The following is a 27,174-nucleotide window of genomic DNA, read 5'->3' on the forward strand; positions in this document are numbered from 1 at the left end:
ATAGATAAGACAAGAACAGAATTTAATTAAATAAGTTTATTGTCTAATGTTTATACTAGTTACATTACTGTTGTAAAGTATGACAACATAAATAATTTTTCAACAGGAATTGCTTATTTCCCCCATCTCCCCACTCCGAACAATGCTTTAGGAAGCAGGCCTCTGTCCTTCAGAATCATAAAAGCAAAGTGGACATGAAGTTTCAGTGGCAGTTTTCACAAGTACATGTTAAATACAAAAGGCATAGACCAACCTGGTGGCATGACTGCACCTACCATGCGGGAAGCCCAGGGCTGAGAATGGAAGTGCTCTCTGGGCCTTGCACATACAGCACCCCCCACAGCAGAACCAATTCACCGGTGAGAGTAGCAGCAATCTCAGGTAAAACATTTGTCCACCCTCATGACGAGGAGTTTGGTGCCCAAGTGGAGACAACACAAATGAAGAGGGAATACTGAAGCACAACCATGGGGAAATGCACGTTAAAAAAGTATAAAAAGTAATTCATGTAAAATATAGATTACATACAAATTCTGTCAAGAACTTATTTAATAAGCTCAAGAATATTGGCATGTGGCAATCTGCACTCTGGTATTTTTTTCTGACTAAAAATGGGGAAATCAATTTAAGATCTTCACGCTGTGTGCAAAATGTTTACTAATAATCAAACTCTTACATTTTACCATCTCACTGTAGTGTCTGAATAGCAAAGTAGATGCATTTATTTCCAGCATTACAGGCAACACTAGATCTATTTAAACAAGATAATGTAAACTTTATTCTTAAGGCAGCTGGTACTGATGCTGCACACAGGCATTGCTCAGTGCCCATTATGATAATGGGACTTAGCACTTGAAAACAAAGAAAAAGACGACAGCATTATTGGACTGATGTGAGGCATGTTGTCAGAATACTTTCCCTTTCAAGCAAATCATGAAATATTTGGACATTTAGAAAAATAAAGCACCCACTCCTCCAACTTCAGCCTGTTCTTTTACAAATATTTCAAAATACTGATAAATAATGGTGACTGCAAGCAGGATGCCAGTGCCTGATCCAATGGCTCCAAGAAAGTCTGCTAATACTGAGAGGGCACCAATACACAAGCCACCAAATGCAGCTGCTGTAGGGATGTACCTGAAACAGAAAGTTTTCATAATTAATCTTTTCCATCCAAGGGTCTTGTTTGGCTTGTTGTTGGTCACACTGTGCGTGACCAGCTGAAGTAGCAACAGGAATGAGTGGATTCAGGCATTAGGAATTCAGAGTTCCATCCCGACTCTGCCAGTGGCTACTGCTTTTGGTAAGTCATCACCTACCTGCATCAGTTTCTCCAACTATACAAAGTTAAACAAAACATATTTGTCTACTTTACAGCACTATGGTGAGGATTAGCGTTTGTAAAGTGGTCGGACCACGTAGCATGCTACGTACGTGCTAAGTAACTGCTGGGAAGCTAAAGAGACCAAAGACTGCTGCTTTTCAGTAGCTAAGCACGCTATTTATTTTGGGGCAAATTCTTCCCTTCGATACAAGTGTAAAGTCCACACTTGAGGGTAAAGTTTTTCTCTACATTTTAAGGAAACATAGTTAATTTGAGTCATTTTAATGTCTGATCTTCGATAGAGCAAAAACTCACTCATATGGCAAAGAGTCACTTCTTAACTATTAGCGAACAAGAACATTTTGTTTCTTTTGCACCAGATCTCACTATGAAAGAGGGGGAAGAGGCAAGATTACAATGAGAGTCATGAGCAAGAGGGCACAATCATTCTAAGTAATTAGCCGCCAATTCCCTCCAATCAGTACCTGCCAGCAGACACACACACAGATTGTGCTGCAGCAGACCCAACCACAGGAAAAACAAGGCTGGGGTATAACTGAAAGGTTTACAAAGCATACATGAACATTGTATAATGTGATTAACGAAATGCCTTCCACTTCTATTTCCAACACATTAATGGTCTTTACAACAATAGCAGCACCACTGAGCATTATCCAGCCCTTTTATCTAATGTAGTTTTCAAATATGCTTCCACACATTTGAGTATTTAATAACTACACAAACCCCAGGTAAAGCATGGAAGAGACTAATGATCTTTCCAGTTAGTCAGAATGAATGTAGCTTTCAACACTAGTACCTTTCTAGAAAACATTCCACAACCTAACTAACTGTAATGCAAGTTGCTGACTCCAATCCATGATTTTTAAAACACAGGAGCCCATCAGACAATGTTGCCAATGGACAATGGAGGGAGCCCCTCACCCCCACCTCAGGGACAAGGCATAATGTTTATGGCTCCAGTGCCACATATTGTGGAGGAAGAGCTGCTTCATGATGTCAGAGCTCTGTAGTGATCATTTGAGTGATAAGCTGGGAAATCAGGTTGTCTCCCCTTTAATAAAGCCACGCATGGCCTCATCCCAAATTCCCCCATTCTCCTGTTTAAACAGGAAGCCTCCCTTCATCTGTTTTTTCGCAACTCTTCCATAAACACCTTGTCCCTCCTGTCTGCCTGGAACCTATCCTTCCCCAACTAACATGACAGCATAGCGTGGAACACGTGAGGAGAGTGAAAAAGTAAGCTGCATCTGCATCTTGCACTGGGCACAAATCTTAGTGGCTCTGCAGGTGACCCCACCTTTGGTTGACCCAATGTATTAAAGGTACATAGTACTGCAGTGAACTGCTGCAGAGAGCCAGCATTTCCTTACCTATTAAGCTCATGAACCATCGATGTATCCCTGTGGCCTCTCATCACCATTTGCTGTTCTTTCAGTTGCTTAGCAACCTGCAGACACACATTTCTATCAGACTTCTGCAGTGTTTTATAACCAGCTGATAGTCATACAGAATAATAGCTGTGATCTGTTAGAAGCTAGTTATCTAAATTAGAGACAAGATTTTAAAACACAGTATTTTAGAGCAGTTATCAGAACACCTACATCTTTTGCTGATGAACCAGACACCTCAATCCATGTCTTGGAGAAGAACGCACAGGATCCCAACATAAAAATGATATAAACAATTACATGGACAGGATCCTCAAATATAGCACCCATGGATTCTGGGGGAGACAGGTAATAGCAGAGACCACCAACTGGGTAAGAGCGAGCAGGGCCACCACCACTGACATCCTACAGGGGAGGAAGAAAAGGCAACTCATTATCTCTGGGACTCTCCTCCTTACCCCCTTTATGGAGGTTTCAGATTCCTTTAATTAAGACTGTAGATGCATGAACTTTAAAGAAAACTAGTAGTTAAACTTCCCACTTGTTAAATACCAAAATACTTATCAAAGTTATTTTATAAGTGATAGATACTTACTGCCCACTGTCCTAGTAAGTTTACTAAGAAGTTGCCACTAAACCGAACAGACAACATCTGGGAAATAACATAGAGGTTTGAAACTAAGGCAGACTGAAGAATGATGGGAATGTTGGAGGTATAGAAGAGCTTGATGGGATAGCTACTGTACTGTCCACGGTATCGGGCAGACTTGATAGGTAAATCAACACGAAACCCCTAAGAGAGAATTAAGGAAGTGTTAAGTTTATTTCTAAACCCAAAGGCATGTCACAACAGCACTCTTAATAAGATACGGTATTCACTAGATAACCTAGAATGCAAGGACTGAAATAAACAGCCTTTGGACTAGCTTGTTTGTTTGTTTTCCCATAATAACAAACAAACAGCACTCTGGAATCTTCCTTGGATTGAGCCAAATATTTACACTGTCATCTTTATGCATTTAAGTCGTATGATTGACTGTAACATGGCTGTCCTATTTAGTATGCCATTTCTCCTAGAATTTTCATTCACCTAAACAGACTACAGGTTAAAAATCACTTAAGAACTTTTTTTGCCTGTTAGTAACACCTTAAATTAGTTATCATTTATGCCATTTTGTTTGACTTGGAATGTTAAAAAAATGGATGAGTTTCACGTTCTGATTTTCACTTGTTCACACAATGCTACAATTTTTGTCCTGAGGCGAATTGGATTATAAATTCTTTGGGTCAGACAGAGATTGTTTGAACAAGAGCTAGTACCATGGGGCTCCGAACCTAGGAATGTCTTTAAGTGATACTGCAAATATAATGTTTAAGTCTGATTTAAATAAAACCTTAAGGATATTTAGAATGTCTTATTGCTGGGTTCCATAAAACCTCTTGTACACAACCCTTTCCCACTCTAAACCCAACAGCACCCTTTTAAAATGCACTCATTTTGTATCTAGGGTTTGGGGAAAAAAAACACAACAAAACTTACCAGCTTTTAATGCAGAAGCCTAACCAACCTCCGAAGATAGTTGCAAGCAGAGCATTCTGCTGTTTTCTGGTTATAGCTAATCTCCTAGATTGAACAGGCATGCTAAGAGTCACATATGGTTTAGGAGCCAGAGATTTCAGTCCTTACAACTTGGATGACACTTATTCCACATGGGGGCATTCTTTTGAAACTGATCTCTCACAGAAACCCAATCATAAGTGTCCAATTTTTAAATATGATCAAACATTTACATAAAAAGGCATATTGCATAGCTGGACATTTAGAGAAAACTTACAGGACAAAAGCTATGCATCAGTTCCAAGATTCTGGAACAACTGAACCAGTCATGTCACAGAGAAGTATGGCTCTCTGGCTGAGACTGACTATATTCTTTCAAGAGCTGACCACGAAAACAAACCGTGCTGTATTAAGTGTATTATCTACACTGTAGAACCACTAAGATTTGCAGTAAAATTATTTTTCATTTCCAGAACACGAAAATACTTCACCTGAAAACGTTAGTGTGTGTGGCATTTAATGGCAATGCTAAAGATCTCACAAGTAACTAATGTAATTAGTAGTAGTATTTATTATTGTTATTGTCATAGTTCCTAGGAACCCCAATCATAGACCCCTGTGCTAGGCACTGTAAAAACACAGAACAAAAATGTATCTGAATATCAGCCACAGGTGGTTTTGGGTATAAAATTAAATAGCTGTAATGTCAAATGTCTGTTAGTGAAATGACAATATTAGAAAAAAAATTCTTACTTTGTTACTCCCTGAAATTATAAGACAAATACTTTAGTTGTTCCATTTTAACTTTTGTAATTAGTTCTTTCAATACAAGACTAATAAATTAAGAGTCTGGATCCTTCTTCCTTTTGTAATTAAGTAATTGCCCTATAGCTGTAGATTGCAATTTTAATTTACCTGAAAATATATGACCACAGCGAACACAAAGACGGTAGCAATCAGATTCATGAGATTGGGCAAGTTTTGTCGGTAGAAAGCCTCCCGCAAAGCACGGACTTTGTCAGTTCGTGTAGCCAGAAGATGGAATAATGCAATCACTGCACCCTCAAACTCCGTTCCTATATAAAGCAAAACAGAGTAAACCACTCCATCTTTCTTTTTGAATTTTAAAGTAAAAAATTAGTGTGAATTTCTAATTAAGAAGGTCTGGTATTAATTTATATTTGCAAAAGTGCTGTACACATGTTATGAGATATGTTGTACTGTAGTCCTATTAGAACATGTATGTCAGAATGTAAGATTCCCTTCCAGCCTGCAGAATACAAGGACATTCAGGACACTGTCCTTTGTGATAAAACCTATAGTTCTCAACCATGTGACAAAAACAATTCTTTTTTTTAATGGAGTGAGGAGAAGTTGGGGAAGAAGAGAAAAGGAGTGGTAGAAAGGAGCAGCAAGCAAGCACAGTAAATAAAAATGCCAGAAACTGGAGATGCAATCAATCAAGGTAAAATCTGGTTTAGAATTTGGAGTTTACACATAAACTATCTGATAACCTCTCAGCGTAGACAGAAGCAGCATTTCTCTTTGGCCAAGGCTGGTCTCAGTGCAGCCATGGACACTGAGGACATGATAGAGAACTAAAGGTGGGATTCCCATTCTCCAAACTGTCACACGTATTTCAGAGTGTTATGAGGAGACACTAAATACAGGAATGTCTTATTCACAAACAGTAACTGTACCACAAACATCTCCTTTGAAAATACTAAATCCACTACCTTTCTATGTCTGGGCACCACAGTGTGCTAAAAATAAAACACAGGATTCCAGATTCCTAAGGTCAAGGAAGGATTAGGGTGATGAGAAAAAAAAATGTCTGCACTGCAACCACTAAAATTTAAAGTCGCAGAAGCGAACCTTTGGATTGTTATTCTTGATAAAGTTACTCTTATGGATCTGACAGTGTTTAGTCTCCATTTTTGGACAACAACTGTTGAAAGTAATCAGCACCTCACTAAACCAACAGTTCCATAGTCAACTGCTACTCTGTAGTACAATAAAGTTAATTTCCAGCACGCATCAAGTGAAACTGGTGCGGTTATGGTTATCTGTGCAATGTACCTCTGCCAGTGTTAATGGTAGTGGGACTAAAGGCCTTCCAGACAATGGTTTCACAGATGTTGGTAGCAATAAAGAGGGAAATACCAGACCCCAAGCCGTAACCCTTCTGCAGCAGCTCATCTAACAGCAGCACAATCAAACCAGCAACAAACAACTGTGGGGAAAGAAATGCGAGTAAGCAGAAACAAGAATAAATCAGTCAAGAATTTAAGTATTAAAAATATTACTGATCATGTTTTCATTATTATGTGGGAGTATTCAATATTAAATCTAGATGTCCTGTTCCCTTCTAACCCCCCAACACAGATTCAAAGTCAGAAGGTCAGGAATTTAAGAGCAGGAGTCTTCTTGCTATATTTACATAACTTTTCAGTATTGACAATAATAGTCACATTGTTTAATAAAAATGTTTTCTACACAGAAGTGATGTGTTGGTTTCTTACATTGTGCATGGCCTGCTTTGATAAGATTTCATTAGGATCTATTTGCACCCTTTAATCAGAAATTTCCTAAACACAGTGTCTGCTGTTTTCAAAGCCATCTACTCCTGTTTTAATACTTAACAGCTTTGACAAATGGGATCAAACACGACGCACTTATCTGGAACATCTTGAACATATTTAACCACTGCATGTATGTTTGTCCTTCTGGGAGATTTTATGCCTTTCACATATATGCATTACATACATTTAGGATGTGCTGTTTACAATGTTAAGAACACTTAAGAAAAGAGAAGAAAGCCAATGGTTTGTTAGGGGAAGTAGGAGAAGGGTCAGGATTTTCAATCCATCTATACTATATCTGAATGTCACAGAAGTACTTATTCATAGAAGAATTAATTATGTACCTGAATTATGATAAGGAGACAAATTCCAGCACCCATTTCAGCAGGATCTCCATACATCCCAGTCATGACGTACACAATGGCCTGCCCAATGGTAATTATCATCCCGAACACTGAAACAAAAAGCAAGCAACGCTCATTTATAGACAGTTGCTAAGTTAGTATACTAAGTATGCCTTGTATCTAGCATTTTAGTTATACACTTTGGTTTGCCAAGAATAGAAATGTTTAGTAATTTTAACCAGAATAATGCTCACATTTCTGGGCTCCATTGAAAAGAGCTCTGTCTTTTGGTGTATCACCAACTTCAATGATCTTGGCACCAGCTAAGAGCTGCATGATCAAACCAGATGTCACAATGGGTGAGATACCCAACTCCATCAAAGTCCCTGAAGAGGAAGAAAAATTATTAAACCACATCCCAAACCCCTGCACCTCTAAGGATCGGGCCTTTAGAAAGGTTCTGACCTGCAATAAAAAAAACAACAACTATTCTTCATATCCTTTCAGTCAAACACTTTCCAATCTAGTGATGTTTCAAACAGCTGTCAAAGAAAAAAATCGCTATCTCCTCAGAAACGAAGAATGCTGTGTCACAATCTGAAGTTTTGAAGGCAATGTGGGAGAAATATGTGTAGCCTTTCACTTCAAACATTTTTGTGAAACTACCCTACAATCCAAAGCTGATGTGTACAGAGGCTGAACAGGGTAAGTAGTGAGTTCTCCAATATTTCACAATACTCACTAGGGAAAGTCTTCCCCTGAATTCTCCTCTCATGTCAGCCGTATCACTCAACTTCTTGGTCCACTTTGTTGACCATCAGAAATGTCTCAGAAGGCCACTGTGATTTATCACTCACCAATCAGAGAACCACTGAATTTCCAACTGAAGGTGCAGGCGGCATTTAGGAAGGCAGAATATAATTACCCACATTAGAATTTGATGAGGACAGCAGGATTAAATTAACACTTTTAAGAAACAAGTCATGTGGCTATTAAAATGTTCTGATTTTTGTATCATCTACTAGCACCATGCCTCCGAGCTCTCTGCTAGGATATTGGTTCAGTATCAGCTCTGAGGGTAAGATGCTACCAATTGAAACAATACCTGCTAAGACATAGATATCTGCAGTGTAGTCTGTAATAATTCAGGGCAACTTCTCCTGAAACTACTTTTAGGCTTCCGGCTCTCCAGCTGTCAGCTCTCTTGGGTAGAGACCCATGTCTCTCCCCATCCTGACCGGGGTTTTTCCAGACTGCACAGTTCCCTGCTTACAACGTGAGTTACCCAGAAAGTCAGACTGCATGAGCTGGCCTGCTTTGCTTTCTCCTCCGAGGCTATACCCAGCATAATTGCACGCTCTTAGAAGTTACCTCACAGCCCTTTCTAAGTGAGCACATTTATACTTAAGGTGAAAGCATTACAGAAAAGAAAAAACATGAAAAACAATAAAAGGACCTAAACACATGCTAATAAGTTTACTAGAGATCGTCCCAACTCCAACAAGGGGTCTGGCAGGTGATCAGTCCTTCAAACCCCACCACAGGGTTTTTCTGGGGTTACAAGATCATAACAGCTGTTAGCTCATTCATCCTTTCCTTTATACAGTTTGGGCCTTTGATAGCGTCCTCATGTCTGCCGATCACCTCTCCTCAGGGGGAAGCTTCAAAAGGATGAGTTTTTACATAACCAGCAGGGGCACACACACCTCCCCCAGAGATTTCCTGGAAAACCCCTTTTTAACTGCGTTGTCCCAAAAATTCATTCTTCTCTGGCACTTTGTGTGAAATAGTCCTTTAAAGCTCATAACACTTCCCAGGGTGTACTGCATTTATAATACAGTGGATTCCAAAGCTATTAAAAAACATAGTTCAATAAAATCTCCCAAAGCTATTACACATTTGTTCTAAGCCAGCATTATAAATTTTGACTTTTTGAAGGTTTATCCATCCTTCAGTGAATCATAGGAAAGTCTCTCCTTTCCGAGCATGTTGCCAGTTTAACTGTTTGGTCCAACTGCTCAATGTTCCAAAGAGCCAAAATTAGTATGTGGCCAGTTCAACATTTTATATTGTTTTCATAGTCAATATCTTAACTATGAGGAAGAACAAAAACATTTACAATTTTGATTCAAATAGGCCATATCATAAGAACATAAGAATGGCCATACTGGGTCAGACCAAAGGTCCATCCAGCCCAGTATCCTGTCTACTGACAGTGGCCAATGCCAGGTGCCCCAGAGGGAGTGAACCTAACAGGTAATGATCTAGTGATCTCTCTCCTGCCATCCATCTCCACCCTCTGACAAAAAGAGGCTAGGGACGCCATTCCTTACCCATCCTGGCTAATAGCCATTAATGGACTTAACCTCCATGAATTTATCCAGTTCTCTTTTAAACCCTATTATAGTCCTAGCCTTCACAACCTCCTCAGGCAAGGAGTTCCACAGGTTGACTGTGTGCTGAGTGAAGAAGAACTTCCTTTTATTTGTTTTACACCTGCTACCCATTAATTTCTTTTGGTGGCCCCTAGTTCTTATATTACGGGAACAAGTAAATAACTTTTCCTTATTCACTTTCTCCACACCACTCATGATTTTATATACCTCTATCATATCCCCCCTTAGTCTCCTTTTCCAAGCTGAAAAGTCCTAGCCTCTTTAATCTCTCCTCATATGGGACCCGTTCCAAACCCCTAATCATTTTAGTTGCCCTTTTCTGAACCTTTTCTAATGCCAGTATATCTTTTTTGAGATGAGGGGACCACATCTGTACACAGTATATCAAGTCAGCTTTTTAATTTATCTTTGTGTGTGTGTACGTGTGTGTGTATAAAGTGATTAAAAGGAGATAATATTCTGAAAAAAATATATATGCAAGCCAAATATTTACATTGCAGTATCATTTAGAGGCATTGCTTGGGGCTCAGGACAGCATTACTTCAGGCACTGTGCAAATGAGAAACAAAGACAGCCCTAACAAGTTTGATTACCCTTCTTTCACTTGCAATGAATTAATATACTGTCACATAAAACTATCAGCAAAGTTAATTTAAAAAAAAAAAATAAGGGACCTAAACTGCTGCAGACTGAGAACAGATACAAATCAACAAAACAGAACAAGAATTAGCAATAGAGGCAGCATGATCTGAACAACTGAGAGAAGGACTCAGAGCTAGGAGTTCTAATCCCAGCTCTGTCACGGGTGCACTGTGATCTCAAGCAAGCCTCTTAACCTCTCTACCTTCAGTTTCCAGACCTGTAAAATTATTTGCTCGTCTATTTTGTAGTTGTATTTTGTGGTTTAATTCACTAGGATTTATAAATCACCTTCTACTCCAAGCATCTCGAAGTGTAAACTAGTAATATCAATAAGTGGGAATCATTTATTCATATGGTAGGTTATCTGCCATACATATTTGAGATACTCTTTCCAAAAGTAGAGCATCAAGCTGAATTTCATTTGCTCCTCAGATGATGCCAAATTCCTACGCTATTTTCAAAATAGGAGATACCTGTGTTGGCTTTTGAAAAGTGTTATGAATTTAAAGTATTACATCTGTCCTAAACACTCACAAAGTACTTAATTCTGACTCCTAGACTCCATGAAATCAAATATTTGAAAATCAGTTTAATGTCTATCAATTGTCAATCATACTAGTTTAAATTAATAGAATACCAGAGAGAAAAAAAGTGAAGAGATGACTAATTTACTAACCTCTGTTTGATGCAAGAATTACTCTCATCCAATAGAAAGGATCTGCAGAGTCTGATGACATGATTCCGAACAAAGGTATCTGTAAAGATATGTGTAGTACTAAACGTCTAGACTTCTCTGTAAAGCTAGACTGCATAAAGTACAAACAAATACGTACTACAAAGAGTAATCCTGAACTGGTTTCAGGTTATAGATACGTTGCTTAGGATAATTTATTCCAATATTCTTCATGTTTCGGACATTAAAACCAGAGCATAAAGTTTATACGACAAGCAATATAATCCTCTGAAGAAAACCCAAAGCACAATATGAGAGAGACATATTTAATAACCTGTACAAATTAAATATACTGGTCTTCATGTGTTAGGAAGACAATAGTAAATTTTATTGGTTTTGTATTTCACTGACATTTTTGCATCAGAGTGTTTGAGCTTTGGATGAATATATAAAAATAAAAAGTTTTCAGATTTGAAAATGAAAACAGAAAGCATTCAGTTGCTAACTTAATTTTACCTTTGGGTCCTAATATTGTGTTTCTTTACAGTTAAGAGACATAGCAGAAAACTTAATACAAATATTTTCACCAATGATTAATTCCCCAACCACAGAAATGAAATATTTAAAATCATTTAACTCTGAAAAGTACCATGAATGGAAACAACCACAAATTTAAGTCAATAAAAGCCAGCATGGTAATTAACTTCACCTTTCGGGTTTTGATACCATATATCAAACAGATCAGAAGAACATAAGAATGGCCATACTGGGTCAGACCAAAGTTCCATCTAGCCCAGTATTCTGTCTTCTAACAGTGGCCAATGTCTGGTGCCCCAAGGGAAATGAACAGAACAGGTAATCATCAAGTGATCCATTCCTTTGATACCCATTTCCAGCTTCTGGCAAACAGAGCCTAGGTACACCATCCCTGCCCACCCTGGCAAATGGACATTGATGGACCTATCCTCCATGAATTTATCTAGTTCTTTTTTGAACCCTGTTATACTCTTGACCTTCACAACATCCTCTGGCAAGGCGTTCCACAGGTTGACTGTGCGTTGTGTGAAAAAATACTTTCTTTTGTTTGTTTTAAACCTGCTGCCTATTAATTTCATTTGGTGACTCCTAGTTCTTGTGTTATGAGAAGGAGTAAATAACACTTCCTTATTTACTTTCTCCACATCAGTCATGATTTTACAGACCTCAATCATATTCCCCCTTAGTTGTCTCTTTTCCAAGATGAAAAGTCCCAGTCTTATTAATCTCTCCTCATATGGCAGCCGTTCCATACCCCTAATCATATTTGTTGCCCTTTTCTGAACCTTTTCCAATTCCAATATAACTTTTTTGAGATGGAGTGACCACATCTGCACACAGTATTCAAGATGTGGGCATACCATGGATTTATATAGAACCAATATGATATTTTCTGTTTTATTATCTATCCCTTTCTTAATGATTCCCAACATTCTGTTTGCTTTTTTGACTGCCTCTCCACATTGAGTGGATGTTTTCAGAAAACTATCCACAATGTCTCCAAGATCTCTTGAGAGGTAACAGCTAATTTAGAACCCATCATTTTTGTATGTATAGCTGGGATGATGTTTTCCAATGTGCATTACTTTGCATTTATCAACATTGAATTTCATCTGCCATTTTGTTGCCCAGTCATCCTGTTTGAGAGAAGGCATACTCTCTTGCTGCTGTTTTAACAGTACAGGCCAGGAACTCTTGATGTAGATTAAAATTTTGTTCTACTTTACCTGGAACTGTTTTTTATTGGTTCAGATTATCTTATTCTAAAAACATCATGAACAACGATTATTCCGTCTTAACTTCACTTACTTTCCAGACTGTACCGGGGCCTCCTTTGGCTTATACACCTTCACCATGTACTGTTACTTGTCCTCTCATTCTTGATACCATATGAATGCAGGATTTCTGCATATATAATTTGATCCCTACAGATACTAGGAAACAGTTTTAAGTTTTGACTACAGTAGAACCTCAGAGTTACGGATACCTTGGGAATAGAGATTGTCCATAACTCTGAAATGGTCTGTAACTCTGAACAAGACGTTATGGACTTCAGCGAGGGAGTTGGGACTGCAGCCGCAGTGCTGGGGGGGATGGGAGGGGGACAGCCAGGATTCAGTGCTGGGAGAAGGAAGTTGGGGCTTCTGACCCTACGGGCCACCAGAGCTCCCGGCTGAGGGCTCAGGGCTTTAGACCTGGGTGGAGCGTTGGGGCTTCAGCCCCACGACTCTGTTCTGGCTTCAGTCCCGAAGGGGATGCTGGGATCTGGGCTTCAGCCCCGCGGCTCCATTCCTGATTTCAGCTGGTGGGGACAGAAGGGGATTCGGGGCTTTAGCTACAGGGAGAGCACTGAGGCTGAAACCGGCGTTCCCCTCATAATTGAAGCCCTAAGTCCCAGCAGCCCCCGCAGGACTGAAGCCTTAAGCCCCAGCGCTACCCCCCAGTCTAAAGCCCTGAGTCCAGGTGCTCAAGAGGGTCAGAAGCCACGAGCACCACCCCCGCCAGAGCCCTGACACCTCCCACCTCTGGGCTGCAGCCCAGTCCCCCAGTGGCTGAAGCCCTGACACAGTACAATATTTGCTTTTTTTTTTTGGTCTGCACTGCTGCTTGATTGAGGACTTCCAGTTTCACAGGGTGTTCGGTAGACCAGTATGTCCGTAACTCTGGCATTCATTATCTTTGAGGTTCCACTGCACATACAAGTTTTGCATAATTCTCTATGATGGAGAATTGCACACGTCATCAAATCTTCTAAAGCTTAACAGATAAAAATGATCTGTTACTGATTCGTTTGTTGGTTCAAAAAATCTTTTTTTTTTTTTCCCTTATGCTACTCTTTGGAAGCAGTTCGTTAACCCTTGATGAGTAGGGCCCTACCAAACTCATGGCTGTGAAAAACACGTTACGGACTGAAATCTGGTCTCTGCCGTGAAATCTGGTCTTTCGTCTACTTTTACCCTATACTATACAGATTTTATGGGGGAGAATAGTGTTTCTGAAACTGGGGACCCCAACCCAAAAGGGGATCATGCGGAGGGGTCTCAAGGTTATTGTAGGGGGGTCGCAGTACTTCTGCGCTGCCTTCAGAGCTGGGTGGCCGGAGAACAGCAGCTGCTGGCCAGGTGCCCAGCTCTGAAGGCCACGCCCTGCCAGCAGCAGCGCAGAAGTAAGGGTGGCAATACCATACCCTGCCAACCTTACTTTTGTGCTGCTGTGATGACAGCAGCAGCGCTGTCTTCAGAGCTGGGCTCCTGGCCAGCAGCTGCCGCTCTCCAACCACCCAGCTCTGAAGGCAGGACCGCTGCCAGCAGCAGTGCAGAAGGGTGACAATACTACAACCCCTTTATAATAACCTTGCAACTCTTCACAGTCCCTTTTTGGCTCAGGACCCCTATAGTCACAACACCATGAAATTTCAGATTTATATCTAAAATCATGACATTTATGATTTTTAAAATCCCATGACCGTGAAATTGACCAAAATGGACTGTGAATTTGGTAGGGCCCTATTGATGAGGTATTAGCTCTTTTGGAACCTACCTCAATTATGGAAAAAATGTGTCCCAGGAATCTTGTCAGACTGAAATCTACATTCTTCTAAACTAAACTACTTACTGAAAATCAGTCTATACTTGTTTCTTCCCTATTTTACTATTGTAATCCTTGTAAAGCTTCCACTATTCAAAGTCTACATTTAATATACATTTAGCAGCTACACAGTGCTGAAGTAGTATGTTCTTCCATCTCAGACAAACATTTTAATGGCTCCCCAAAAGAAAACAAGCCAATTTTAAAAAAAGACTTCCTTTGGCCTCTAAATAGCCTTTCGCTGTTCAAAAACTTACAGACTGTATTTTGTGGATCACCTGAATATACCCATTACTCAGTGGCTCTAGAATGGTTATTTTATACACTACAATTTCAGAATCAATGTTTTAAAGTGCAATTTAAAAGCGCTGCAAAACCATGAACAAAAATGTTTAAATGGACATTTATATTAACTTCATGCAATGAGATGTTCTCAGGTTAACTTAGGCTCCAAATTTAGGTTTTAATGATTCTTGGCCTGTGTTTTACAAACATTACTTAAATTTGTAAACGCTTGCTTTTTAGTAACTAACATCTCTATCCATATTTCCATTACATTTTGTATATTTAAACTGAAACAGTATTTAAAGAACTATTTCCTTGCAGAGTTTGCAACCCATATACTGTGCCATCTTGTTAAAAGCATGGCTAAATTTAAAACAATCACGCTTCTATTTTTTAAAAAACTTACTATTACAACTAACGTCTTAGTTATAAGATTAAAAAGACAAATCTATTTTTCAGTTTGTTTACTGTGTGAATTTGGCAGCACTTTGTACGTAGTTTCACTGTTTACTCTATTATCAGCGTCCCCCATTTCTATGGGTGTTTCACACACAGTAACAAAGGAGAGAAACATATATAATTGTTAAATAAAGAGGAAAGATGATATAGTAAAATCAAAGAAATTGTCCGAGGAAATCAGGGGTAGGTGTGAAACCTGAAACTACTTTTAATTTATTTTTCAAATGAGACTAGATTTCAAGTTCACAACGCCCTTTTAAGGTCTGAAAATTAGGGTGTAACAAGAAGTTAATTTTTGTGGGGGAAAAAACGTATGAATTTTAACAAAGGATGCTTCACAAGAGCAAGTTTCATTGACGGAACTACTTAAATGTTTAATGTAAAATTACAGAGTAACTGAACTGGTACAGATATACAAGGAATCCTCACTACTCCAACATTAAAAACAAACATTATATCCTCTTGCATGTCTTACAGAAAGGGGATGTGTGTGCCTGCATGCATGCATGCATGCACATGTAAACAGGTACATACCTGACAGCACACTAAGAAAATGAATAGTGTAATAGCTGTCCATAGTACTTTCTCTCTGAACTGGATCTATAAAACAGAATTTAGAAAAAGTGGATTAATCACAAACCTATGTTAACACTACATATTTAGAGATCATAATATAATAATATTCTATGACATAAAATGCTACATCATGTAGAGTTCAGAGCCAGAGTATTCAACCATAACTGTAGATTTCTAACACTGACTGATGTTTAACACAGATTATCTGATATATCTAATGTGACAGTAGTGAAGTTCCTATGTAATACTTGAAGAATACCGATATGTAAGCTAGCTGTTGAGTTACACAATCTAACTTACACTGGCATTAGTGGAATGTTTATTATACATCTATGATACATTAATTTAAGAGGGACTGGGGCAGAAAAGCAACACAATGGCCTAAAAAAAGAACATCCCAGCACACACCTCCCAGAACATACCTGAAAAACAATGGGGAAAACTATTAGCTTCAAGGATCCTACCACCTTTTTCCAATAGTTTAGGGTAGTCCTCCATCTTTTTTGCACTCATATTTTAAGGTACCTCGTGTGATAACTAAAATCCATATTCCCTCTGGCTCTACAAGACTATGACGACACTTCAGTATCAAAGAAAACACACCTTTGTATCACCCAGTACACCCTCAAGCCACAAAAGTAAGAAAAGTTTCTTTAGCTGTGGTCTGACACGAAAGGAAAAAGAAAATGAGCTTTCTGAGGCCATAGGCCAGACACAGAAAAGGGCCATCCAGGTACTATCGCCAGAAACGAGTACTGAAACAACACGCAGTTATCGGATCAGATATGCCTGGACACTTCACTCCTTTGACATTTTCTCACCTACAGTTGGTGCAAAATGAGTGACATAAGTGTCCTCCTCACAGTGTTTTCAGTCTGTTCAAGTTCTTAGTTTAGAAAACATCCTGTTCAAACAGATTTTAACTATGCATACCAGGGAAATATGAACCACAGCTATCTGTTTATAACTAGTAGTAATTACTTGCAATATTAACATATCCAATCAAAACTCACAAATGATGCTTTTTCATGAGAGAGAAAAGAATAGAAAGAGAAAAGCACATTTCTTGCTCTCACGGAATACAATGAGAAACTGATTTAAATGGGAGGAGGACTGGATGCAACTTTCACACATATTAGAAACTGATCAATGACCTGGAAGAAAACAAAATCCTTACTGATAAAGTTTGCAGATGACACAAAGATTGGGGGTAGTAAATAATGAAGAGGCACTGGTACAGTATAATCTGGACCACTGGCCCGGCTTGACTAAGCCCTGGCTGGGATGATTTAGTTGGGGTTGGTCCGGCTTTGAGCAAGGAGTTGGACTAGATGACCTCCTGAGGTCCAAGGAGTTGGACTAGATGACCTCCAACCTCTTCCAACCCTAATCGTCTGTGATTTTATAACACTTGGCAAACTGGATAAGGGTAAACAATATGCATTTTAATGCGGTCAAATGTAAAGTACTACATCTAGGAGCAAAGACATGAGGCCATATTTACCAGATGGGGGACTCTATTCTGGGAACCAAGACTTGGGGGTCATGGGGATAATCAGCTGAACACGAGCTCCCAGTGCAATGCTGTGGCCAAAAGGGTGAATACAACTGTTGGTTATATAAACAGGGGAATAGAGTACGAGTAGGGAGGTTATATTACCTCTGTATTTGACACTGGTGTGACCCCTACTGGAATACTGCATCCTGTTCAGGTGTCCACAATGCAAGAAGGATGTTGATAAATTGCAGAGGGTTCAGAGAAAAGAGTCATGAGAATTATTAAAGGAAAACATGCCTTATAAGTGAGAGACTCAAGGAGTTTGATCTGCTTTGCTTAAAAAACAGAATTTAAGGGTTGATTTGATCAATTTGATAATAGGTGTCAGATTCAGTCGAGTGCCCCTCTCTGACACTCATTAGACTGCTGAGAGGGAACCCAGCCATTGAGTTCCTGGGCATGTTAAGCCTCCAGTGCCCAGCCACTGCTACAGTCTTCGAGTTCCTAGGCACACTTTTGGGACACAGACCCTCTATGACACTGCATGCCAAATTCTTCACAGTGATATTATTATGATACAATTATAGAATAATTCTGATGTATTTTATGCAAGATATATCATGTGAGGTGTCATTGGGAAAGTTATAATTTGCTGAATACGATTATCTAATTTGTCTGCATGTATCATTTTTGTGTCTGAAGTTAAGAATGTTAACTATGTACCTGTATTTCAAATGTAGTTACACCTGGATAATGCCCACTAGACAAGATGTTTTCAGTCTAGATAGTGGGTGGGAAAGGGCCTATTCAGGGCAATGGACCATTAGGAAAAAACAACAGGCCTTAGGAGAAGCTTATCTCCCACCTGGGAAGCCTTCCTGAAAATGCTACAGACAGCCTCCAAGTAATGGCTGCTATGACTCTACAGGACATGTGATGAGACCACATGTCTCTAGACTCCATCTTGGGATGTCAGTATTTTTCCACAGACTGGTCTGGGAACCAAGCTTTGAAACAAAGAGTTCCCACCATATATAAAAGCTATAAAAGATAGGGAGTGACATCATTTGGTGTTCTTCACTCCCCACCCAAGAAGACTCCTGGAAACACCCAAGGGACAAAGACTGAACTGGGGGAAGTGCTGGACTCAGACCAAAGATACTTTTAGCCTATGAATGAAACACATGGGGATTCCAAGCTGTAAAGCAAGTGCAGTTTGCCCTTAAAAATCTTCAGCCTGCTTGTATCATCTCTTAGGATGTGAATAGCAGATTCTCACCCTATCTATTTAGTATATTAGCTTAATTTGCATTTTTTTATTTGCTAGGTAATCTGCTTTAATCTGTTTGCCATCACATATAATCACTTAAAATCTATCTTTTGTAGTTAATAAACTTGTTTTTGCTTTATCTAAACCAGTGAGTTGGAGTGAAGTGGGTGGGAATCATAACTCAGGAGCAAAGGCTGTTGCATATTCCTCTCCACATTGAGGGAGAGGGCGAATTTTATGAACTTACGCTGTACAGTTCCCTGTGCAGCGCAAGACGGTATAATTTTGGATTTATACTCCAGAGGGGGTGCACACCTGGGGAGCTGGGAGTTGCCTTAACTGTAGCCTTCCTATGCAGGGGCTAGTCAGAGAGCCTGCATGTAACTGCAGCTGGGTGTGGCTCTACCTGTATGTATGCTGGTAAAAGTGCAGGCTGGAGGGCTCTGCAGCTTGTCACAGCAGTACAGTGTGAGAGGAGGCCCAGGGTTAGGGGGCTCAGTGGTACCCCAGCTCCCAGACTGCACCCCAGGGATGCCCTCCTAACAGCTGGAGCCTGCTGTCCAGCCCTTGGGCTCAGTACAAACCATTTATACTCCCTCATAGCTTAAATACACCCACTCCTAGAATTACACCCAAAGGTGAGAGACTTCTGGTTTACCTATTCCAGGGGCCAAGTGGTAAGTGTAAAGCATACAACACACATAGACACTGACAATTTATATATTCTGTGTGAGATTATGAAGTCTTTGCAAGTACCTGTATCAGACTGCAAACTCCATTTGATTATAAGGCTGGTCTTACCGTCTTTACATTCCCACTGTCTTTTAACCTCCATCTTGAACTATAATTCCTGAGATGTGCTGGCATACAGCTATCAACAGAACTGTTAAATTTTAGGATTGTCCATCTACGTGACAAAGAGATGGCTGCCAACCATTTTTTCAAGTCTGAACTCAAAGGCAGAGGTAGCCCGGCCACAAACATGGTAAGGGTTTCTGGTTACCTGTTGAGGCTGATGAGGGAGTCACCCAACAGAACAGACTGGAAAATTATAAAAAAAGAGCATCTTTGGTGACAATTTTCTCCAGCTCAAGAGGAGGGAGAAGCAATCCAACATATAGGGAGCTGATGAGGCTAGGGACCGTGACTACATCCCTGAATACTGAGGAACCACAAGGACTCCCTAGGGACAGGTGAGCTAGAGAGGGACACTGCAAAATGATCTGTACTCACATGCTTTATCTGTTAAGTAAAAGAGCAATGGTATTAGATGTGTACAAAGCGACTGTTACCTGCTTTATACTTGCCATAGGCCTCCTTGCACTGTCAAACAGTAACCCAGAAGGCTCACACCTTTGGGTGGAGTTCTGGAAGTGGGTATGCTTAACCTATGGAGGAGTTTGAATGGTCAGCACTGAGTCCAGGGGCTAAAGAGCTGATTCCAGCCCTCAGGAGGGGGTGCTAGACAGAAGGTTTGCACCACAAGAGCATACTTAAGGACCCCAAGGATGGGGTGTTGGTTTGGCTCTATTCAGGCTCTGGAGGCTTAAAACACCCAGGGACCCAGTGACTGAGTCCCCTCACAATTGTCTACTGAGTGACTAAGGGAGGACATATGACAGAGGGCTCTTCAGCCTAACGGATAAAGGTATAACAAGATCCATTGGCTGGAAGTTGAAGCTAGACAAATTCAGACTAGAACTAAGGAGCAAAATTTTAACAGGGATAGTAATTAACCACTGGAACAATTTACCAAGGGTTGTGTGAATTCCCCATGACTGGACATTTTAAAATTAACATAAGATGTTTTTCTAAAAGATATGCTATAGTTCAGACAGGAATTAATTTGGGGAAGTCTCAGATGATCACAATGGTCCCTAAAATAATCTATGAATTCACCCAATACAAGCAAAAATCAAAACACAGCACTAACCTTTCTTTCAGGCTTCTGGATTTCAGGTAAAACTGCACAGAAAGGCTTAATAACTTCTAAAAATTTAACTGTTTAAAGAAAAAAATAAATAAAATAAGTTTTTCAAGCGGAATCATAGTGAACTGTTACTGTTATTACAGCACTCACTTTCTTACCTAGGATTCAGCCCTTTAAATATGCACATTAACTACTTGTATGACATTCAAAAAATGAGCTGCATACATAAATTCATACTCTTACCACTACCTGCAAATTCATGACTTGTGTTGATCTGAAGACAAAACATGGCAAAAGTTTGAGATGGAATTTAATGTTTATTACTAACAAGGTCTGTCTTTTCCCTCACATTTGACTTGGTGTCATTTTTATACTCATGAAAGGAAGTATTATATATAATAATGACAGTAAGCTGGAACTTTAACATTAACTGAAGATGAATATCTGCTATCTTTCCATGTTAGGTAAATACAGAGACAAGATATTGATTTATAATAGCACTAAAATATGCAGAGAGAAAAAAATCATCCTAAATCATATAATAGAATGGAGTTTCCCAAAGTAGTCACTTAAAAGAAACACCTGTGATTTTAAGCTCTCTAAAATACTAGATGTAATCAGAGCAGTGTGGGATTTTAGTTCCTTTATCATTTGACGTGGTTCTGCCTAATATTTCTAACTGAGAAAGAGTGAACAAGTTAGACAGTATGATCCCTTTTACTTGAACAAATTCCAGAGCAAAGAATGATTGTTTTAAATTTTTTTTTGGCCTCCAAAGCATGTGCATTATAAGACGACACATTAGGTACAATGAATATCAGCAAAGATCAAGTCACCAATCCACCCACACACAAATATGCAGGCAGAACTGAAATGATCCCTTTTCTTATTTTCTAATCTATTGGGCTATATTTTTACACTTTAATACTCGGTGCCATGAAATCATAAGACAGGCCATTAAAAGACATGTTTCATTTATAAAGTTGAAATGATTCCATTGTTGGTAAACTAAGGCCAGAAGATCCTGCAAAAATCCAACAGGTGCCAACAGATTAGCTGGATTACGTTGGCTTGACAGCAAACAGAAATTTAGAAATTAAACAGTCAGAATGAGATTTCAATTTCCGAACCAGATTCTTCTTCTCTCAGTTTGTTGCTTCAGCCTGTCCAGTACATACAAACACACAGTACACACAGAGCAAGGCCAGAGCAGGGGATCTCAGCCAGTCTTATTGGACAAGCATGCTTTCAGAGTAGCAGCTGCGTTAGTCTGTATTCGCAAAAAGAAAAGGAGTACTTGTGGCACCTTAGAGACTAACCAGTGCATCCGATGAAGTGAGCTGTAGCTCACGAAAGCTTATGCTCAAATAAATTGGTTAGTCTCTAAGGTGCTACTAGTACTCCTTTTCTTTTTGGACAAGCATGGTGTCACTAACAGGCATGGCCCCACATGGCCACGGGTGGCACTTCAGCAGGCAAGGGCAAAAGCTAGTGTGGTCAAAGCCTCCTGACCTGCGCGGAACAGGCAAGCTGGACAAACCCACAGAAAGATCCACAGCCCTAATGATTCGCTTTCCCTTGCCTGGGACAGGTGTATTATTCCCCAGTGCATTTAGCCAGGCAGAGTCACGCCCTCATGGGCATGGTCACCCCCCACTTCTCCCAGCACATTCTACAGCCACCCCTGGACCAATCCTCCCACACGTCCCTTACAAGTCACAGCCTCCCGCTCGCCGGCCACCACTCCCCTGTACCATCCCCCTAGAGCCAAGGCTTGTTCCTCCCGCTGGATTGCCCCATACGCCTCAGCCGAGGGTCTCTCTGTTGCCCAGATCGCCCCTCACTCCAGCCTAGTGTCTGTCAGGCAGCCCCCTTCCGGTCGTCCCTTGCCCTCGGCCTGGTGTCCCTCGTTCAGGGAACCTCAGACGCCCAGCCCAAGGAGCTGTCGGTCGGTCCGTCCCTCCGACAGGTCACCCCCAGACGCCCAGCCCGGGGAGCCGTCGGTCCGCCCGCCCGTCCCCGCCTCCCTCAGGGCGCCCCAGGCGCCCCCCCTGGTGTCTGTCTGTCTGTCCCTCAGGGCGCCCCCCCTGGTGTCTGTCTGTCCCTCAGGGCGCCCCCACCCGCACACCTGGTGTCCCTGGCCCCGATCGCCCCTTCCCCCAGCCTCCTCTGTCGCCGCCCGCCGGATCCCGCTTCTCCGCCCGATACTCACTGCCCATGGCGGCGGGGGCCTGCCTGGCCGAGGGGAGTCCGGGCTTCCCCTCCCCCTGCAGCCCCCTCCTCGCTCCGAGGCGCCGGCCGCTGCCACTCACGTGACTGCCGGCCCTGTTCCGCGACGCAGGGACAATCAGGACCCCTCCCCTCTACCGGTCCGGTAACGGATCAGGCAGCGCCGTGGCCACCCACTTCCTGAGTAGTGTGCGTGTGGGAGTCTGGGAGAGGGGCGGGACCCGGGACAACAGGCAACATTCCCCTTTCCGGGAAGGACCCTTCACCCCGCCAAAATGACTCCATTCCTTGACCCGTTAAGCGGACCGGGGCAGATGGCTCAGGCGGGGGGACGGCGCCTAAACACGTTAAAGGACCCAACGCGTCATCCCCAGCGGGTCAGAGGTCAAGGGCTGCGCCCCCTTCAGGCGGGGGGCGTCCACACGTGGCGGGGTGGGGAGGTCCCATGCGACAGGGACGGAAAGGGGCCCATGATGGGAGCGCGCACAGACATTTAACTTCGACCCCGGAACATGCCCCCCCTCCCCGGCCGGAGCTCGCTTTCCCCTGTCTCCCTCCCCGCGTCCTGGCTCCCGCCAGAGCTCGCTCTCCTCCCCCGCAGCCCCGGGAGAAGCTCGCGCTCTCTCTCCGCCGCCGCGGGGCTGGAGGAGTTCTGTGCCCCGGCGACTCAGGGCTCTGCCGCTGCTTGCCCCCCCCCCCACCCCGCGAACTCGATGGGGGGGGTGCTGCTAGAGGGGCACAAACCGGTTCCCCCCATGTCAGGAGGCCGGGGGAGACGTTGCTATTTACGTTTCATCCTGAGACCTCCCTGGCTGGGCGCCCCCTACCGAAGGCGGGCCCTGGGGTGAATGTGCTAGGCTGGGGCACAGGAGGGCCCGGCTCAAGTCCCTGCTCTGCGGCAGCCGCCCTCCCCGGGGTGCTGTGAGACTAAGTAGAAGGAGACCACAGGCTCTGTCTGCATTACAAGCGAGGGTGATGCCCCGGCGCAGGCACGCATCTTCGTGAGGCGGTAGGAATATAAATAGCAGCATAACCACAGATTTAAGGGCAGGAGCTACCTAGGCTACCCGGCTCAGCCCTACCTCCAGGGCAGTTAAACTGCTATTTATAGTCACACTAGCGCAGCGAGGTGTAGTGCTAGGCATACCCGAGCTGGGGAGTCATAGCCCTAGCGCAGCGAGCCCTAGATACAGGCAGCCCACGTTCTAGACTTAAGGTGCAGAGAGTAGGTTTTCTGTGGTATGATGAAACCTGGTTGGAAGGGTAGAGTCTCTTCCTCAAGCCTTGCTGCCATAACCAGCACCAGACTTGCTTTCTTTCAACAGGGACCAAGAATTTTTCAGCAATAGTCTCTGTCTAGGGTAGAGTTTCTCGACCTACCTCAACTTCCTGCTGTTTGTATTCCTGCTACAAAGTTAAAGAAATAAAATATAGATCCCCACCTTCAATCATTTCCTGCTTAGAAACACACAAACAGAGCTATTACTCCTCCTACTTTAAGGGATATAAGAACAAAAGTGCCAAACTTCCATTGAATTTTAACAGGATGTGGGAGCCTAACTGTAGGCTTCTTTAAAAAAACCTAGCCTACATGCAGTTGGACAATAGCAGGATCTGCAAACTCTTTTTGGTGTGACCACATAACACCCCTTTTCTCCAATCTTCACTGCATTCAATGTCATTCTGACAGCAGCTCCTAACAGCCATAGCCACACTTAATGTGGGATGTTGGAGGCAGGTATAGGAAGGCTTGAAAATCCCACAAAACTCAGCCACAGTGAAAAGGAAGGAAAGGGTTAAACATTTTAAAAACAAAAAGCATAAATAATTAGGGCAGAGCTATAAAGTGACAAAGAACAAAGGGGCTCAAGTTTAATTCAAAGACAGGATTCCAATGGACGCAAATGGGCACAATATACAAATAAATTAAAAACCAATTTGGGAGGGGAGGAGGAGGAAAAGGTGGTGTATTCCATTCTCTCCTCTCATTTTGATGTCTGTTTTGTCAAACACTGAGCTTTTCAAGGAAGTGAGAGTTGTCTTTTTGTGTGTTTATGGCTAGCATAGAACAGTGCCCACATAGGTTTAAACACAACTATTAACCTACATCATGGCTCAAAAGCTTCAGTACTACTGTTGCCATACAAAATCAAAACAGGGATAGAAAATAAGAGCATATCCTCTTCACTCCACTGAAATGGACAGAACTAAGATTTCTGGGAGGAAAGTGTAGGAAGATGGTCAATAAACAAAGACTGTTCCCCCAAGGAAAAGTGTAGGGACTTCGGCATAGCTCTGGATTTGGACTTCATGCTTGCAACTGTCTGTAAATTTGTTATTGACAAAACATCACTATCAATTTGGTAGAGGAAGGAGATTATGTAGAGCCCACTCTTTTGGGGGGGGGGGGGTGAAATGAGGTGAGTAAGTGCTATATTGATGCCGTATTAGAGGAGAGCAAAGAAAGTAGGGGAGTAAGGGATAATGTACCATACGGCTGAACTCTGAAGTGCCCTACTTCAAATAGGGTTTGCTGAGTGAAGGCAGTAGGTTAGTACACACACTGCAATCGGTCCCAATTATGGGCAATGAGTAGATGCCAGTAGATTACATAGCACTGGAGACTCACTGGTCCAGCTATGACTTCCAAGAAAAAACAGGAGCTCATTTACTAAGATATGACTAAAGTTCTCCAGAGCCTAACAGATAGAATGTAAAGAACACTAGATGTGTTTGCTTACACTGACTGTATTATAACTAGCAAAAGTTTGAGATCTGCTGTTGCAATACTGTATGCAGCATACCTAAAGAAGACTGGAAAGGCCAATGCTATTGTTGCTGTTAACCTCAGGAGAATGCAACACAACATTCCACAAGTACTCCCCCCAGGAAGACAAAGTGTCACAAGCTCCTGCTCTGCTGTTTAACATGTTACTTTGGCTGACAACTGCTGACAAAGGTATAGTCTGGACACAAATTCCAACGTACTATTCTGCCTTGCTACAGACTCCCTCTGTGAAGTTAGGGAGGGTCACTTAACTTCTATGAAATGGAAGAAAAGCCTGCCTCATACAGGAGTGTTCTGAAAATTAGTTTGTGATGCTTGTTTGAGATAAAAGCAATTTAATTTTAAAAATCAATGGGACTACTTATGTTAGTGCGCACCTGTGTAAGGGCTCCACAATCTAGTCCACTGAACAGAAAAAAAAGTTTCAGTGAAAACAGAAGTTTAAACTCTAAATCCCTGCCTCGAGCTGTTAACCTCTCCCCATCATGTGTATCTTAGCCCTACAGAGTACCTTTCAAGGGCGTGGGTGGCAAGTGTACAGTGGAAGACCACCCGACTATCCACATGAAAAGGGTGAGAGCCATGTGCAGATTTGGGGATTACGATCTAGTCCAACATCTCTTATGTTTGTGTGCACTTTATACTTAGTACATAAGATGTCGGTGACTGAAGATCTCTCTCCATGTTCCCGGAGCTCACTTTTAGAGAATGTGTACTGAAATATATGTTTTACATAAGTTAGTGACAGCTGGAAAAAAAAAAATGAAAGTGAACTTACGAAACTCTTATAACTTATGTCACAGTACTGAAGAATCATAGAATCATAGAATATCAGGGTTGGAAGGGACCCCAGAAGGTCATCTAGTCCAACCCCCTGCTCAAAGCAGGACCAAGTCCCAGTTAAATCATCCCAGCCAGGGCTTTGTCAAGCCTGACCTTAAAAACCTCTAAGGAAGGAGATTCTACCACCTCCCTAGGTAACGCATTCCAGTGTTTCACCACCCTCTTAGTGAAAAAGTTTTTCCTAATATCCAATCTAAACCTCCCCCATTGCAACTTGAGACCATTACTCCTCATTCTGTCATCTGCTACCATTGAGAACAGTCTAGAGCCATCCTCTTTGGAACCCCCTTTCAGGTAGTTGAAAGCAGCTATCAAATCCCCCCTCATTCTTCTCTTCTGCAGACTAAACAATCCCAGCTCCCTCAGCCTCTCCTCATAAGTCATGTGCTCTAGACCCCTAATCATTTTTGTTGCCCTTCGCTGGACTCTTTCCAATTTATCCACATCCTTCTTGTAGTGTGGGGCCCAAAACTGGACACAGTACTCCAGATGAGGCCTCACCAATGTCGAATAGAGGGGAACGATCACGTCCCTCGATCTGCTCGCTATGCCCCTACTTATACATCCCAAAATGCCATTGGCCTTCTTGGCAACAAGGGCACACTGCTGACTCATATCCAGCTTCTCGTCTACTGTCACCCCTAGGTCCTTTTCCGCAGAACTGCTGCCTAGCCATTCGGTCCCTAGTCTGTAGCGGTGCATTGGATTCTTCCATCCTAAGTGCAGGACCCTGCACTTATCCTT

At 41.9% G+C, this 27,174-nt stretch overlaps 1 protein-coding gene across 5 annotated transcripts; it reads right to left on the minus strand.

The window, feature by feature from the left end:
* Window positions 1-21: 21 nt before the first annotated feature.
* SEC61A2 (SEC61 translocon subunit alpha 2) lies at window positions 22-26,334 on the minus strand. 5 transcript variants are annotated; one of them, XM_043552901.1, is made up of 14 exons: window positions 22,783-26,334; window positions 20,574-20,641; window positions 17,533-17,576; window positions 15,831-15,896; window positions 10,932-11,010; window positions 10,107-10,162; window positions 7,472-7,603; window positions 7,218-7,327; window positions 6,371-6,524; window positions 5,207-5,367; window positions 3,329-3,526; window positions 2,947-3,138; window positions 2,716-2,792; window positions 22-1,137 (listed from the first exon to the last, which is right to left on the minus strand). In XM_043552901.1, exons 6-14 carry the CDS (start codon window positions 10,117-10,119, stop codon window positions 951-953), a joined length of 1,224 nt encoding a protein of 407 aa, XP_043408836.1. In that variant the 5' UTR covers window positions 10,120-10,162; window positions 10,932-11,010; window positions 15,831-15,896; window positions 17,533-17,576; window positions 20,574-20,641; window positions 22,783-26,334; the 3' UTR covers window positions 22-950. The 5 variants fall into 5 exon arrangements, with proteins under 5 accessions (XP_043408836.1, XP_027674757.2, XP_007056611.2 ...); XM_027818956.3 differs by lacking the exon at window positions 10,107-10,162; XM_007056549.4 differs by lacking the exons at window positions 10,107-10,162; window positions 17,533-17,576.
* Between the last annotated feature and the right edge of the window lie 840 nt (window positions 26,335-27,174).

The sequence above is a fragment of the Chelonia mydas genome, chromosome 1 (assembly GCF_015237465.2).
Source record: "Chelonia mydas isolate rCheMyd1 chromosome 1, rCheMyd1.pri.v2, whole genome shotgun sequence".
Lineage (NCBI taxonomy): Eukaryota > Metazoa > Chordata > Testudines > Cheloniidae > Chelonia > Chelonia mydas.

Coding starts and splice junctions, on each gene's coding strand:
- SEC61A2 (XM_007056549.4), bottom strand. Junction 11,011..15,830: donor TTTTCTTAGTGTGCTGTCAG/GTATGTACCTGT, acceptor ATATCTTTACAG/ATACCTTTGTTCGGAATCAT. Junction 5,368..6,370: donor TACCATTAACACTGGCAGAG/GTACATTGCACA, acceptor TGCTTTATATAG/GAACGGAGTTTGAGGGTGCA.